Source organism: Micromys minutus (genome assembly GCF_963924665.1).
Source record: "Micromys minutus genome assembly, chromosome: 31".
Classification (NCBI taxonomy): domain Eukaryota; kingdom Metazoa; phylum Chordata; class Mammalia; order Rodentia; family Muridae; genus Micromys; species Micromys minutus.
The window spans coordinates 10,561,950-10,578,297 of NC_137966.1; the positions used below are offsets into that span (position 1 = coordinate 10,561,950).

General features: G+C 44.7%; 1 protein-coding gene across 1 annotated transcript in view; it reads left to right on the top strand.

Moving 5' to 3' along the window:
- Positions 1–16,348, top strand: part of DOCK2 (dedicator of cytokinesis 2) — a 400,191-nt gene that overhangs the window by 50,126 nt on the left and 333,717 nt on the right. Inside the window, exons 7-10 of the mRNA XM_080942111.1 lie at positions 4,201–4,336; positions 6,342–6,496; positions 10,653–10,734; positions 15,721–15,856. Coding sequence (XP_080798237.1) covers positions 4,201–4,336; positions 6,342–6,496; positions 10,653–10,734; positions 15,721–15,856 — 509 coding nt within the window. The remainder of the gene's footprint in view (positions 1–4,200; positions 4,337–6,341; positions 6,497–10,652; positions 10,735–15,720; positions 15,857–16,348) is intronic.

Here is a 16,348-nt window from a genome sequence, read left to right on the forward strand (position 1 = left end):
GGTTTTCCTGCAGTCCCTGAGTACCTGGGATAGCCATCATCCCCTCTGACCTGCCTTTCCACATCCAGAGCCACTCTGAAACCTTGACCATCTGAGTCATCTCTCTGACTCTGCACTGGGAGAGCTTTCCACAGTTACTCCACGAGTGGTAACTGAATGAATGGGGGGTGACAATGGGAGAAAGAAGAGGAACACAGCTCACCCTAAACTAGGCTTCCCTCTGTGACAGCCTCTAGCCCAGCTCAGTGCCTTCCATTTTAGCCATTCCCTTTGTGGGATGGCAAGATATCCCTCAGTGGGAACCATGATTCTAAGCTAAGGGGCTCTTCACTTCTTTCTTCCTCTGGAAGTAAGAGGGAGCTGGGCTGTTTACTATTGCATAGTATCCTCGGCTCATGGCTCTTGTATAGGAGAGATGGCTCCCTTATATCTAGGAGGCCAGTATCCGGACAGAACTTCAAGGCTACCAAAAGAACACTAGAGCAGGTGGAGCAGTGAGTCTTGGAAATGTGTTAAGAGTCTCTCCACCCTGTTGTTGGGATATCAGACTTCCATGGTATGCAGGGTAGCGTCTTTGGGTACAGAGATATGCTGTGTATGGTACAGCCTCCATGCAAAACAGAAATGACAATAGGGAGAAGGCACAGAGCACGGATGGCAATTCTGGGTGCTCTAGGGCAGTCATATTTTAACTCCTTCCCACCTAACTCAGCTCAGCATTCCAATGAATTTCTAAGATAGACACTATTGCCATTTCTCCGATGAGGAAACCGAGGCTCAAGGACTGATTTAGACTCCAGAGGCAGCAGAGCCAGAGGGTACAGTCCCAGAGTCTAAGTGCTTAAACACTGTGTCCTTCTGCCTCCAAGGATCTGTATGGCAGCGAAGCAAAGGGACACGTTGGTTAAGAAGACAAACCTATCAAGAGGGGAGAAAGAACAGACAAGGGCTTGAGGAGCTAAAGTAGATGACAACTGCCCTGACTAACAAGGCCAGCAGGAGTTCCTGGATGGTCCGTTTGTCTCTCTGCTGCTGTAATAAAGCACTCTGTTTGAAAGCAACTCGGTAGGGGAATGGATTTATGTGGCTTCCACTTCCAGGGCACCGTCTGTCACTGTGAGATGCTAAGACTCAAACAGGAGCTTGAAGCAGAAATCCTAGAGTTCTGTTCTCTGCCTCACTCACTTGTGGGCTCATGCTTAGCTGGTGTTCTTATGCAGCACGGAACTGCCTGTCTGGGAAGGGTGCTGCCCACACTGGGCTGCAGCTTCCTATATCAATCAGTAATCAAGACAGTTCCCCACAGAGATGCACATGGGCCAATAGCTCTCAACTTTCCTAATGTTGCTACCTTTAATACAGCTCCCCATGTTGTGGTGATCCCCCCACACACCATAAAATTATTTCATTACTATTTTAACTATAAGTTTGCTAGTGTAAATATCTGATATATAACCAATGTGGGGGGGGGGTTTCCACCGACATTTTGAGAATGGCCAGCATAGGCCAACCTGTTCTAGAAAGTTCCTCAACTGATGACTCTAGGTCATCAGTCAAGTTGACAATTAAAGCTGACTAGGAAACTAGGTGAAGTGTTGCAATGGTTAATCCTAACCACCAATGTGACTAGACTCATAATACACTAGTCCTGGAATGTGTGGAAAGGTGGTACCAGGTATCCTGAGGGCTCTGCATGTTTAAATCTCTCAATGGATTTATAATATGATGGCATTATTGCAAGGGGATGAGGACAAGTAGGTCTGTAGGGGACGCATCCTTTGAAGCCACATCTTACTCTGTCCCCTGTCTGGATCCTCCTTTCTCTCTTTCATGGCCACCATGCTGTGGACTGTACTGCCTCGCCATCATGTCCCCAGCATGATGGGGTGACACCTTTAAACTGGTGAGCCCAAGCAATTCCTTCCTCTCTTAAAGCCGGTTCCTTACAGTATTCGGTCACAGAGGACCAGGAAGTCTGATTAATGCAAGTGTTTAAGAAAAAGTTGGAGTGACGGTCCGGGAGATGAGTGGGGAATGCGGACACATGCTCAGAAGAAGCAATGGGTGCCCAGCAGCAAAGCATTTGTTCAGAGTCTGACAGTGAGCTTGGCAAAATCCAGCTCTGTTTTCCTTTATTCTTCATCTTTTAAAAATATTTATGGGGTACGGAGTTTCCTGCCTAACCCCTTCTCAGATATGCAGTACAAAAAGCCAAAGGGGCTCCCTCCCGAGGCGAACACATCAAAACATTTCTGTCCCCACAATGAATAATGCTGGTTCAGCATAGCAGGATCCACTTGAAAGACAGCCTCACCTTCTCCCCGGTTCCAAGAGAGAACAGTGGACATGCTCTTCCGTATCTAAGCAACAGGGAATCATCAAATGACTTCTCAAAGTCCCAAGACAGCTGGACCTGGGAGGATTTTTTATTCATTCATTTCAGAACTGAATCCACTTTGATCAGTTTTGAGGGGAAGGGCTAGAGAGATCTTGCAGCTAAATTATGTATCGGCTCTGCTCCATCTTTTCTGAGGCCACTCAAGCCTCTCCTCAGCGTTAGCTGAGTGCCTTTAACCCCCTTGGCATCACCATTTGGGCAGCATAGCCAGGCATTGATATGAGTCATATCTAGCTGGAAGTTAATTTCATAATGAATGTCACAAATGGGTGATCCTTGGCTCCCTCTCGTTTGTATTTGGATGAGATTCGAGACATGCCTCTAAATTTGCTTCTTAAGTAAGAGTGCAGATGCAGTCTCCTTCATTTGTCCTTGATGTCCCTTCTAAAGACTGGCTCTTTGTAATGGGTCCCAGCAAGATGACTGTTGGCCCTCTCTGAACTTCCATCTCTCCTCCTCCTCCTCTTCCTTCTAGGCATGGATGATTGACACTTGAGACAGCATCAAGTACTAGGGGAGCTTCAAGTTACATCCTGCCCTCTCCTTCCAGCCCATTCCATACAACACACCTAAGAGTGGAAAAGTTTATAGTAGGGATTCAGAGTAGAGGCAGGGTTCTGTGGTAGCTTATATTAATACGGTGGCTTTGAACAATTAACTGGCTCCCTCTTCTTAGTCTCTTTTAAATCTGTAAAATCGGAAGAGATTGTGCTTTGCAGGGTTATTGTTGTTGGCGGTGGGTGGTGGTAGTGTGTGTGCGACCAGCTATGATGTAGTTAATGCTTGTGAGTTTCCTGTCAGCACATGGTGAGTGCTGCTGGATTCTTTGATAACAAGCTGAATGACAGGCACTGTTGACACAGATCAATACCAAAGAAGCGAAAGCCTGTGGCCCGGAAGCCAGGCAGCTGAAGAGCAAGCAGTGGGCAGCGATCGATATAGCTCAGATAGTTTTACCCCAACAATAACTCTTACATGTTTATTGAATAATACATGAATACCTCTGTGTGTGTGCGCGCATGCACGTATGCGGTGAAACATTAAACAAACCGAGACACTGCACGTGCCTCCTGTGACTGCTTCATGTTTTACAGCCCCAGGCCCTCTGCCTTCCTCATGGGGAGCCCATGTCTGTGGTTTGTCCCCCTTTGGCATCTAGATCTTTGTACGTGGCTCTTTATACGCGTGCAACCAGAAAGCACATCTGCTTAGGTTTGTTCTCTTGTATTGTGTGCTTTGATTTATTTCAAATAAAATATACACTATTTTTCCCATATTTTATTTCGGTCATGGTGGTATTTTACTAAAAATGCCAAAAACCCACATACTCTTTGTGTGCATGTTTTTATGCATGCAGCTGCACATGTGTGTGCAGATGGAGACATTTATGGGGAGACCCTGTGGTATTGTTCTTGCTCCATCCATTGGTTCTGGCTAGTTTTACATAGGGTCTCTCGTTAGCCTGGAGCTCACCAAGTTGGCTAGGCTGGTCCACCAGTGAGTCCTAGGGATTTGACTTGAGCGTAGGTCTACAAGCACCTGTCACCATGCCTGCTTTTGTCATGCAGGTTCAGAGAATCTAACTCAGGTCCCCTTCCTTGGAAAGCAAACATTTTCCTGACTGAGCCATCTCACCAGCTCCCAAACGATACTCTTTGAAACCCTGCTACCTCTTTTTTCATCATTGGTCAGTTTACTTAGCCATTTCTCTTCCAGTAGAGCTTTTAGCTTTTAGTCAACCCTTCACTGCAGACACCACCCTAAAGGCTTCTCCCGGGTCACCTCCAGCTCTTGCCTTACAGAATCCTTGAGCTTGATCTCATTGTCAGAGATGAAGACGGAAACATATTGGACCCTGATAATACCAGCATCATCAGCTTATTCCATGCGCACGAGGAGGCAACTTGCAAAATCACGGAGCGCATCAAAGAGGAAATGGTAAGGTCTGTTCAGTAGCCTTTGGCCAAGCAAAATGGGCATTGAGCACATCACAAACCTAAAATAATAGGCTACTGTACTGTTATTCCAGGGGCCATCTGGTCAGCAACTGAGATGATCGTAACAATGCACACTTTATTAAGTCTTTGTATTTAGATCCGTAAGTCATTCGGCATGCATCCCACAGGTAGTTAAATGCCAGGCAAATTCCCCTATCTTCTGAAGCATTTAGAGTCTAGAGTAAAGAAGCGTAGAAAGGTAGCAAAGATGTAAATTAATTCATTAAAAATTAATTGCAGCTGGTGATAAAAGGCAATGAAATTGGCACTGAATTAGGAGATGCTTTAAGGGGCAGAAAAGGTCTTTTGGAGAAGTAAAAGAATAACGTGGGACTTCTGGTGGCCAGTGCTGCAGGCAGAGGGGACGGAAAGGGTGAAGGCCTTCAGGTGAGACCAAGTTCTGAAGAAGTCCGCTGTGGGCTTGGGGAGCTGTGGGTAATAGATTGGTTGATAGTGGAGTCTATCCAGAGCCGGCTCCTCTAGAGCAGCCTGGGGAATTGTGGGAAAACACTCAGCTGTCAATCCATTTCCATAGGGTGGCAAGCCAACAAAAGACTTCAAGGAAGACTAAATCTGATTTATATTTTAAAAAGAGTCACTTTTATCTGCCATGTGTTATTCTTATTATTTCAAACTTTATTTTTTTTAAAAAAATGCGAAAATAAAAGCATCGTGGACTGAAATGAATTTTTTTGAATAAGTACAGAAATAGATTTGGTAGTGGACATGTAATATACTGTGAAGTTTTAAGCATCAGGATGGCTGCTCTAACTGTATAACTCATTAGGATGTATAGACTTGGAGACTGGTTAATTGCTATGCCTTTTTGGAAAGCAATTACATTTTTAGACTTACGGTGGTACTGCTTTCATGTAGTAAAAATTGCCGTCCCCAAGCTTCACTTGTGTGGATATTAGTAATACATGGCGGTGTATATTCCATCCAACAATTAGCATATCAACAGAGCAACTGCCGAACACATTTCTTCACACACCTTCCTCCTCCCTAAGCCCCAGCGACCTCTAATTGCCTTCTCTTGCTCTTTTAGAGCATCTAAATAGAATATCCACTTTTCGATCTTGGCATCTTTGACTTAGCATATTGTTCTGGGAGTTCTTTTCAATGCTGAGCCAGTATATTGCTGACCTAACATTGATGCGTTTCTTACTGGCCAGACCGATGATCACTTCACTGGCTGATGGGAGAGGGTTTGGGTTGTTTCCAATGAGTGACTGGCATAAAGCTGCTAAGATCATTGTCTCAGGGTTTCTACCGCTGTGTTAAAACACCACGACCCAAAGATACTTGAGGAGGAGAGAGGATTTATTTCACCTTACAATTCACAGTACACACTCCATCACTGAGGGAAATCAGGGCTGCAACCCAAGACAGGAACAGAAACAGAAACCATGAAGAATGCTGCACACTGGCTTGCTCCTCATAGTTTCCTCAGCCTGCTTTCTCATCCACCTTAGATCGGCTGCCCAGGGATGCCACTGTCTCCAGTGGTCTGCGCCATTTTCTCTCAGTTAGCAATCAGGAAAATTCTCAGCAGACTTACTGATCGGTCAATTTTATGAAGTTGTTTTCTCAATTGAGGGTCTTTCTTCCCAAGACGATTCTAGCTCATGTCAAGTTGACATGAAACTAATTGAAAAAAAAAAAAAAACAAGCATTCATGAATAGATTCTCTTTATAGCTTGTGCATTTTATGCTAGTAGCTTCACGAGGAATTGTGGGTCGTTGGTGAGATCTCCAAGGATAGGAAGACCAAAGCAAGCAGAGTCAAAGAGAAACACTTAGACGGCAGAAGCTTGTCATGGTGGTTGGATGCTCAAAGATACGGAGGAAGGAGCTCTTCAGGACGCAGAGTTTTTCTGTTGTTTTAAGCAGTACTGGGATAACATGTTATATTTTCCCCCTTTCTTCCTTTTTCTACCCTCCAGTCAAAAGACCAGCCAGATTATGGGATTTATTCTCGGATCTCCTCATCCCCCACCCACAGCCTCTACGTCTTCGTGAGAAACTTTGTGTGCCGAATTGGGGAAGATGCCGAGCTCTTCATGTCTCTCTATGACCCCCACAAGCAAATGGTCATAAGGTCAGTGTGTTCAGTGTGTCCAGACCTCCCTGCCCATGGGAAGTAGGAGTTGGAAGTTCACGGAAGATCGTCTCTTCCCAGCATTCTCTGTGGAGTAATTCCTGCCGGAAAAGAAACCGAACCTCTATAATGGTGTGGGAAGAACCCCCTTTGGAGGCTGTGGGAGTTGGATGGAAGTGTTATTTGACACTAGATTTGTTTTCTCAGCGGATTTATGGTTACGATACTGTGTTTCGGTTACCAAAAATTACTAGTTTCAGACAAACAGCAATTTGTAGACTAAAAGTGTCCATCATTAAAATGGGAGCTGAAGAATGAATGGATAAATGTCTCAGGCCTCCATAAAAGCTCACATCCTTGCTCCAGGGTTTGGCTTTCCTTAACCCTAGCCAGCTGCTAAACATTTGTACTCCCAAGTCTCCTGTTTGAAAACCATAAGCATTGGTGTCTCTGGCCATCATTTTCAGGCATCAGTGAGAAAAAAACAAAACAAAACACATGTTAATATGGGCCCAGCATACCAATAGGTTATCACCACGGTTCCTTTACATTGACTGCTCTTGGGAACGGAGGAAGTGAGGGAACTCCTTGATGCCTCAGCTCAAGGATGGGAAATGTCTTTGGGAATCTTGAAAAATATTGACAGCCCCACAGATTGATTTCCCCCCCACCCCGTACCTGTGCTTGTGACTCAGCCAATTCTTGCCCTCAGCTGATCCTCATCTGACTCTAGGTGGTGGAATTTTCGGAGCACCTAGTCCCCACTTGATGCACTCAAGTGGAGCTGGATTATGATCTTTCGGGAGGGGGAGGGGATGGCATCTTCCTGGTTCACTGTTAGGGTGATTAGATGAAGTTACTAGGCCGCTCCTAGTGAATAGTGAGTGGTGCTTTAGCAAAGGGTGGTTCACCAGGAGATGGTCGTATGTAGTAGGGCCATTCAGCTAAGAAGACTGCATATAGGTCTGTATTCAATCTCATTTGGTCCTAGCATGATATTTAGGGGAGAAGGAGAAACTAGGAAAGGTCAGGAAACGTGCCCTTGACCAAGTCATACGTGATTCTAAATGACAGAGCTGAGGCTTATACCCATGACCACTTGACTTCAAGGATAAGTGATTTCTCATGTAATTTTGCCACCCAGGTATGAGTTCTATCACATATCTTGATTGCCACCAGAGTTTCAGCACTGTTATGGTGGAAAGCTAGACTTTAGTGAACACCTATGTCCCTGCCATTTACCTGACTAAGTCTTTAGTGGATACGATACTAAAACTAGATGCTTGGTTATATCCACTAGATACTAGAGATACTAGAAAGATGCTAGTTTCTGCTTCTATACACCCATGTGTCATAGGCTAATTCCTATCTCCTAGGCACTTGTGGAAAAAATATCTTGACAGCACCATTAGGACCCCAGTGTCCCTTAAAAACATGGCAAGTTGGATCTTCATTGATGAGGGTGCCTGCCCCCAGGCTCATTCATTGATGATGGCCTCAGTCAGCTTTGTGGAGGGAGGTGATCAATTATCGAGGTGACCACTTTGCTCCATGATGTACCATCCTGGATGATCTACTCGATGGGACATGTCTGTGTGCTGCCTCTGGGGGTGCCAGGGACACAGGGCAGCGCTTAGAGAGAAGAGGAGGGAGGCAAAAAGTACCAAGATCATGAGAGTGCCAAACAGGAGAAAACAGGAAGAGAGCTAGGGAAGTGGTAGAGAGGCCTGGGCACTCCTTATATCAGTGTGCTTCAGATTAGATGCTCTTTCTCTCAAGATGAAACCCTCTCTACTCCTGCTCGGCCTAGCCATTTTTAACCTACTATCCCAACCAGATGTTAAGGCATCCCCTTTTTTTTGGGGGGGGGGCAGTCGGATGGGAACTGGAGACAACTTATCCGGAACAGATCTTTCCAGGTCAGGACCATTTGTGGCTAGGTTCCCAGGATCTCCAAAGAGATCTGGCTTGGAAATTAAAAGCACATTATTTTTGTAGGACAAAGTTGCTGCAGCACAGGCAGGAGGCCAGAACTGAGCTTATGTCCTAAGGAGTCCAGGAGGATGGGACACTCCTTCCTTTTCTGTGTTGATGGTTCAAGCCTTCGGATTCTATCATGGGATCTTCTTGGGCAAGGATGGATGGGAGCAGCTCAGCCCTCTAAATTGCTTTTCTTATTTATGATAACATTTCTCTTAGAAGGAAATTGCTGGTACCTGCTGTTTAGGTGGAATAGGCCGGTCAAAAAGGGGATTGTACCATGTGATGAAAAGTGATGGGCAGAACCCGGGCACTTCAACAAGAGCAATCTATAAATAATGAAGGGGAATCATTTAAAAATGTCCGATAGAGCCTTCCTGCTGTCCATAGCAAGTGTCTCAGTGATAGGAAGTTTGTTATCTATCCCACTGAAAAGTTTAGCTCTTACAAAAAAAAAATGAAAAAAATAAAATAAAATAAAAAGGTCTGGGCTCTATCTGCTCTAGGTTCCAGACCCTTCTTGAGTTTTGATCCTGCTTCTCCCTTTAACCTTCCGTGTGAGTATGGCTGGGTGGAGCAGGTTTGCAATCCCAGCTATTTTAGAGACTGAGGCAAGAGGCTTGTGAGTTCAAGGCAACTAAAAACAATAAACTGACAATAAAACTCCAGAAAAATAAGGACATGCTATTCTTCTGAGTGTAGGGAAGGAGAGAGACAGACAGACAGAGAGAGAGAGAGAGAGAGAGAGAGAGAGAGAGAGAGAGAGAGAGAGAGAGAGTCTAAAGAAGGCAGTTCTTTTTCACTTGGTGAATTATTTTATGCTGCTTACCATAATTGAATTTGATTATATTGTTATTTTGCATTTTGTTAATTCAAATTAAGGGCATTTATTTGGCATCAACTGTATGTTTCTGGATGGCATGTAACATAAAGACTCATAGTATAGCCTCACAGTACATTGGCGCTGAACCTCTCAGTCTTCTTGGCCTGGGTGAACCAATTATATACCCAGGTGTATTCAGTGGATGTCAGATGAAAAATGGTGATGTTTGAGCCTCGGGGGAACCTCCGAGTGACAGGTTGCCACCATCCCCTCATATTACTCTTCACTGAATTTTCATTACTTTAGAATTTCCCAGAAGTTCATTTTATTGTATGTGTATGTGTATGCCTATTTGTATGCACACCATGTTTGTGAAGATGCCTACAGAGTCCAGATGGGGACATCAGACACCCGAGACCTGGAGTTACAGGCCATTGTGAGCTGCTCTATGTGGGTGCTGAAAACCAAACCTGGGTCCTTTGCAAGAGCTCCAAATGCTCTTAACCCCTGCTCCATCTCTGGATCCCTTCCATTAGTTTTAAGATAGAGTCGAAAATCCCCAAATAGCCTTCACAGCCCATTTGCTCTGGGATTCCTTTTAATTTAATCTCTCACCATTTAACTCTTAACAGTCCTTCTTAGATTTCTTTCATGACATTTGCATACCTCACTGGAAACCTTTCCTCGTCCATGCTCAACATATATATTTTTTGTTCCTTAGCAAAGATGTCTCTGATCAGCTAGACTAGGGCAGGAATTTCCAATGTGCATTTTTACAGCATCTTGAATGTTTCATTTACAGGACACTTGCGTAGCAGTATTATGTTGTTGTCAAATAGCATTAGAATCGTTTATTCAAATTGTATCAAAAGCAAAAACTGTAGGGTCCATCACAGTCAGGTACTGTGTGTTAGTAGAAACAGTTGTACACCCAAAGGATAACTCCAAGAATCCAAATCCTGACTTGGTCTCAGAAGGAGAGCGGGCTGGAAAGGGAGACGTGTTCTCCGCATCCTGCAGAGCCTGCTAAAAATCCCTTCCTTTCTCATCTGTGACTTTCTCAATAACCTCCACAGAGTATGCAGCTGCTCCGAAAAAATATTGGGCTGCTGCGCCAGAATGTTCTTAGCAGTTGGGGAGGGAAGGTGTGTGTGGATACACATATGTTCATAATTCCTTCCCCAACTTAATGTCTGTCTCCTAACATAACTTATCATTCAGAGGGAAGGAGCATATTTTTCACATGCTGCCCTGTCTCCAGTGGTCACCATAGTGCTGGGAACATAGCTGATGCTCATATGCATCTTTGAACGATGCTCCACCTGTAACAGGCTGCTACTTTTCTTCCCACAGTGAGAACTATCTGGTGCGATGGGGCAGCAAGGGATTCCCAAAGGAAATCGAGATGCTCAATAATCTGAAGGTAGTCTTCACGGTGAGTGTGCACTCTCTGACCACTGCGCTCCACACGTTCAGTGATCTGGCCTCGGGAAGCGTGGGGAGGAGGCTGGCTGGGCGTTGACCCGAACGAAACATGGGCTCTGGACAGAGCTGTGTTCCAGACTGGAGATAGGGATTCATTGCTCATGGAAGCATGTGTGTCCCGAGGATGTTGTTGGGAATATGGACCATCTCCTTTGTCCTTCCCCCTCTTTACATGTTTCTGGCCCCTGTATACACAGACAGCACAGTACTACGTAAGCCAGTTTAACTCTCTGAACAACAATGGCTAGTTAAACCCGGGCAAAGAAGATACTATTTTTATTTTTTAGTTAATTCACAATACATCTAATTTTCTTTCTTTGGTTCAGGCCTTTCTGAAAGCACATCTAAAACATACCAGGAAAAATAATAGGACCTTTCTATAACACTGGTAGCCTTCTTCAGTTGGACATTTTGAATATAATTAAGTTGTAGGTAACTAAAGATCTGGCAGATCCTTAGGACCATTCTTCCAAATACCAATACTTACCCACATGACTTATACACAGAAGGCTAAAATCAATTGTTATTTGGATGAGTTATTTCTGAGATTGAACTTGACCTTTTAGGTCTGATACAGTGAACAGAAAGAGACAGGGGTTAGAGTTTTTAGCAGGGAGCCCTCCCTGTCCTTTCCTCCCTAAGGATACTGGCATGGTCTGCAAGCTTCTTCGGGGAGAAGACTATGTGGTTTTGTGCTCCATTACCTGCATTAGAGAGGGAAATTATAGAGGAGGAGCAGGGGTAGGTTTTGGCATCGACCAAACTGATGAGTTAAATCCAGAAGTGACCGACATGCTAGATTAACCTACCTTGCTCTACAGTGATTTCCCTGTTACAGCCCATTAAGTGCAGTGTCTTATGTTACGTCGTGATTAGATTGGGGTATAGTTGATTTATTTTGTTTGTTATTTCTTGAGAAAAAAAAAATAGGCTGGAGGCACAGAATGGGATCATAGTTCCTAACTGCGTGGACAGAGTTTTCTTGGCATATACAAATGTGCTTCAAGCTTTTTATCTATTGCTAGTTAGAAGGAGGAGCCTATCTATTTGCTTGACAAACAGGAGAGTCCCGCAGGGCTTCCCGATTAAACCGAGAGACAGATGCTTCGTGAGAAGGGGGAGGACAGGGAATCAATCAGAGATTCTTTGTGCAGAGGACCAATCTGTGATGTGAGTGTGAAGGGAAGGAAATGGGTGTGTGTCACACAGCATTAATGAGGGCGGGACCGTGGCTTCACCACATGGTGCCACACCTCTGCTTTGCAGAACAAATGAACTTGAGACCTTCAGTCCAGCCGCTGGACAGACTAACGCTCCCCTCGGTTGGGATGAATGACTTTTCCATTTGGGAACATGAAAGGTCATGATGGTCTCATGTTTTGTATGAATTCAAGAGCCACACGGAAGCTCTGTACCTGCTGCTAGGATACAGCATCGGGCAAACTGATGCGGCCCCTGCTTTCAGGTTCAGTCCTGTGAGACCTGAAGTAATAGTTGGTTATTATTAATACTTAATATTAAATTGTTTCTTATTAATTTCATTTTAAAGCTTATACTTTGGACTTAACCAGATTCTAACATTTGGGGGTTTGGGGTAAGCAGAACAATGAAACTTAAGAACAAACACCACCTTCTGTAATAACCAGGTACATTGCCACAGCTTACTTTCCTGCGGCTTCAAACATCCGGGAAAGTAGGATTTTTTTTTTAAAGCAATTAGAATTAATTAATTAATGTAAAATTAACAATCGAACAAATAATAAAGAGCAACAATGTCAGAGAGCAATCCGAATAACACAGGAAATTAAAACAGGGAGGCATGATGTCATGTGACTGCAAAGTACTTTCGATTGGGTGTCACAGAGACGCGCGCTTAAGCGAGACAATGAGCTATGACTTGGCAGCTGGGGCACTAGTTGACATTTTCTCTCTGCCCTCTGGATGCTTGCTTGTCTGGTCTCCTCTTCAGGGGCAGGACTGACTGTGGCTCCCTGGGCCTATGGAGCTGGCTGGTTGCTGATGTCACCCCCATCAGCTTCCTAAGAATTTACCCTCCTTGGCCCACAGTAGGAAAACAGGATGGACCACAGGCCTCCTGTACTTTAGCCCAGTATGGAGCTGCAAGAGGGTTGGGAGGTAAAAGGCACACTAATGCATCTGGCTGTTATTGCTGTGTTTTCCCCAAATGGTAGAATTTTGTGAGTCCTAAGTAGAAGTGACTAGGGGTGGGGGCAGCTGTTGACTGGGGCCTACAGTCTCAGTAAGGATTGCTGGTTTATACACCATCCCAAGAATTCTCCCTGAGCTATAAAGTATATGCAGGCAGTTTGCTGTGATAATAGAATATTCAGATTTTCTAGGGTTCAGGGTGGGGTCCACACAAGCAATTCCTAAAGGACTATGTTTTCCTTTGAGGAAAAAAAAAATGACATATTTCCTTTGGGTGTGGGGACAGGGGATGAGACCTCAGAGCTTTACAAGTGTATCTAGTGGATTAGTTTGCTAGAGTTGCTATAATGAAGCTTCACAGGTTGGCTGACTTAACAGACATTATCTCAGAGTTCTGGACACCTGGCATCTGGCAGCAATGTGCTAGCTGGGTAGGTCTGTCTGAGGGCAATTATTTGGTTTGTAGACCGCACCTTTCTTCCTGTCTTCCTGTGTCTTGTTCATGGTCACGTGTACATGTATTCATTTGAGCATTCATGTGTGCATGCATGTAAATAAGTATGTGTGAGTTTATGTGTGTGTGTGTGTGTGTGTGAGAGAGAGAGAGAGAGAGAGAGAGAGAGAGAGAGAAAGATACAAAGAGACAGAGAGACAGACAGAGAGAGATACAGAGAGAGACAGAGACAGAGAGAGACAGAGACAGAGAGAGACAGAGACAGAGAGAGACAGAGAGAGAGAGAGAGAGAGAGAGAGAGAGAGAGAGAGAGAGAGAGAGTGAGAGAGAATGAGAATGGCTTCTCGACTTCTCTGCTTGTGAAAAAAAGATATTATATTGGATTAACCCATCCTAATGACCTCATTTTAACCACATTGTATCTCTAAGAGCTAACTTCAAATGCAGTCCTGCTCTGAGGTACAGAGGTCAGGGCTTCAGCAGAGCAATTTTATGTTGGTGGAAACCATTCAGGTGTCAAGGCCTCAGTGGCTCTGGTATATCTTGATATTTCAAAACTATAAAAACACCTTAATGGGAGGGGAGAACCAAGAATGGAGTTTGTGGTAAATGCCAGAGGACAGAGATCATAAAAGAGAAGTTGGTTATGCGGAAGAATAAGAGGCAGACATGTGAGTTGGAGGTGTGTTTAGAAAGAAAGTTCCAGAGCTTAAAGAGAGTTTTGTACATCTCCAGAGCAATATAGCAATCTTTGTGGATAAAAATAGAGAGAATAGTGAGGAGTCAGCTGGCGAGGACAGCTGGGTGCATTATGTCTAGTCCCTTTCATGTCAACTCAGAAAGATGAGCAGTTACAGGGCAGGACACAAAGAGCTATTAAAGTTGTTGGGGGATGAGAAACAAAACAAGACAATACCAAAGAAAGAAAGAAAGAAAGAAAGGAAGAAAGAGAAAAAGAAAGAAAGGAAGGAAGGAAGGAAGAAAGAGAAAGAAAGAAAGGAAGGAAGGAAGGAAGACAGACAGACGAACACCTCAATCTGTCTCCCAAAGATGAGTTTCTAGGCGGTTCCACAGTGGAATGGTTGAAGGAATTTTGCAGATCCTCTGGGGCAAGGCAGGGTGCAGATGTAGCAGTCTTTCTTAGGTTACCCTTATTCTCCTGCCTTTTCTTTCTCCCTGCTCATCAGCGTGACTCCTTTGGTACGGGAGCCCTCTTTACTCCACCAGCCGGTGAAAGGGGAGCCCTTGGTGATTCAGGGTTTTCAGGAACAACTTAGAAGATCTGTGCTTGATTCGGCAGTGAGGCAAGACAGTTGAAAACAAACAAACAAACAAACAAACAAACAAACAAACAAACAAAAAACAACCCAGAACTTCTAGAGTACAATTTTGAGCAGAGTTCCTTCTCTTGCAATAAAACTCAGGTTTCGCTATGAAGGCCTTAAATATGGCCCGCAGACGTTATGGAAGACAGCCTCATTCACTGAAATCTACTGACTTATAAGGTTCATAGCAACCTGGAGATTAGTGTTTGACTAGTCACACACTGTAGCCTAGCCAGACTGGCACAAGAGGTTTAGCCGGCCCATGTCCTTGTAGGGAGATTTGGGACAAGTGAGAGACTTATCTTATTCCCAGAGACTCTGTCCTCTTCATCTCCTTCTCATATCACTTACAATGGGGGCACGATCTGTCTGCTCTGCCTGGGTGCTGGCCCTGATGTAAGCCGGTTGCTTGTCCCCTGTGCATATGCTCACAAGAGAATTAACTCAGAAGGCAAACTGCTCCCCGGCAAGGGCAGGCCAAGGGTTGCCTGTCTAAGCCAAGATAATAGCATGTCTCGCTGTTTCTGCCCCAGCTCATCCTAGCTGGCAGGGAGCCCCATGAAGACGGGGCGTCTAAATATACCGCAGAAGGATGATGTGATGCTCAGGGCATGCCTCTGGGATGCTGCTTCGGTTACTAATCTCCATCCCAGAGTCACCGAGGACCAAGGTCATGATCCCTTTCCTTTAGGGGAAGTAGAGATGCAAAAAATAGCATCATTTTTAACGGTTCTTGAGCGAACTGTCAGGGATCAGATGAGATGCTGCAATGGGGAAGCTCTGGAGTCCTGCCACTCAGGATCTTGGCTGGGTCTTGCCTTCCTTTTCTGTCCAGAGAGTGTGGTGATGTCATTTTCTACCTTTCCTAAGATCCACGGTGACGTTCAAATGATAATTGCAGTCCTTAGAAATGGCAGTTGCTTTGTTCTTACTGTACTCGTTTTTGCTGAATGCACAGTCGTAACTGTTTTCTTTCCTTCCCTTACAGGATCTTGGAAACAAAGACCTCAACAGGGATAAGATTTTCTTGATCTGTCAAATAGTCCGAATCGGGAAGATGGATCTTAAGGACATTAATGTCAAGAAGTGCACCCAGGGGCTGAGGAGACCCTTTGGGGTGGCAGGTGATGACAGATGTTCTGCAGTGACATTTTAGTAGGGCACATGTTTTATATGGCTGAATTTAAGGATTATTTCTGCACCCCTCCCACCCCTGCAAAATCTGGGCCGAGCAGCCCTTCATAACTACATTTGTGGCGACTAACCGGAATCACCAGTGACTAAGTTCAGATTTATGAGAAGCTTGGTGAATAATGTGGTCCTGAGGTCTTGCGCAGAGCACCCAGGAACGCTGTGCAGTCTGAGCAGTTGGCGCCTCAGCTCCTATCGCCTGTGAAAAAGGAAGAACAATATGCTTCAGATCTAATTATGGGGATCAAATCATTTTGAAAAAAAAAATAATATCCAGAATAGGAAATGTAGTTACACAGAGTGAGTCATGCCATCCGTCTGAGTTCCAGATGAGAAAAGACGTTTGGAGAGTGGGGGCACGGCAGGGTCCTTATGTGCTGCCCAGAGCCCCGCTGCTCCCTCCACCTTTCCTCTGGTGCTGGCTG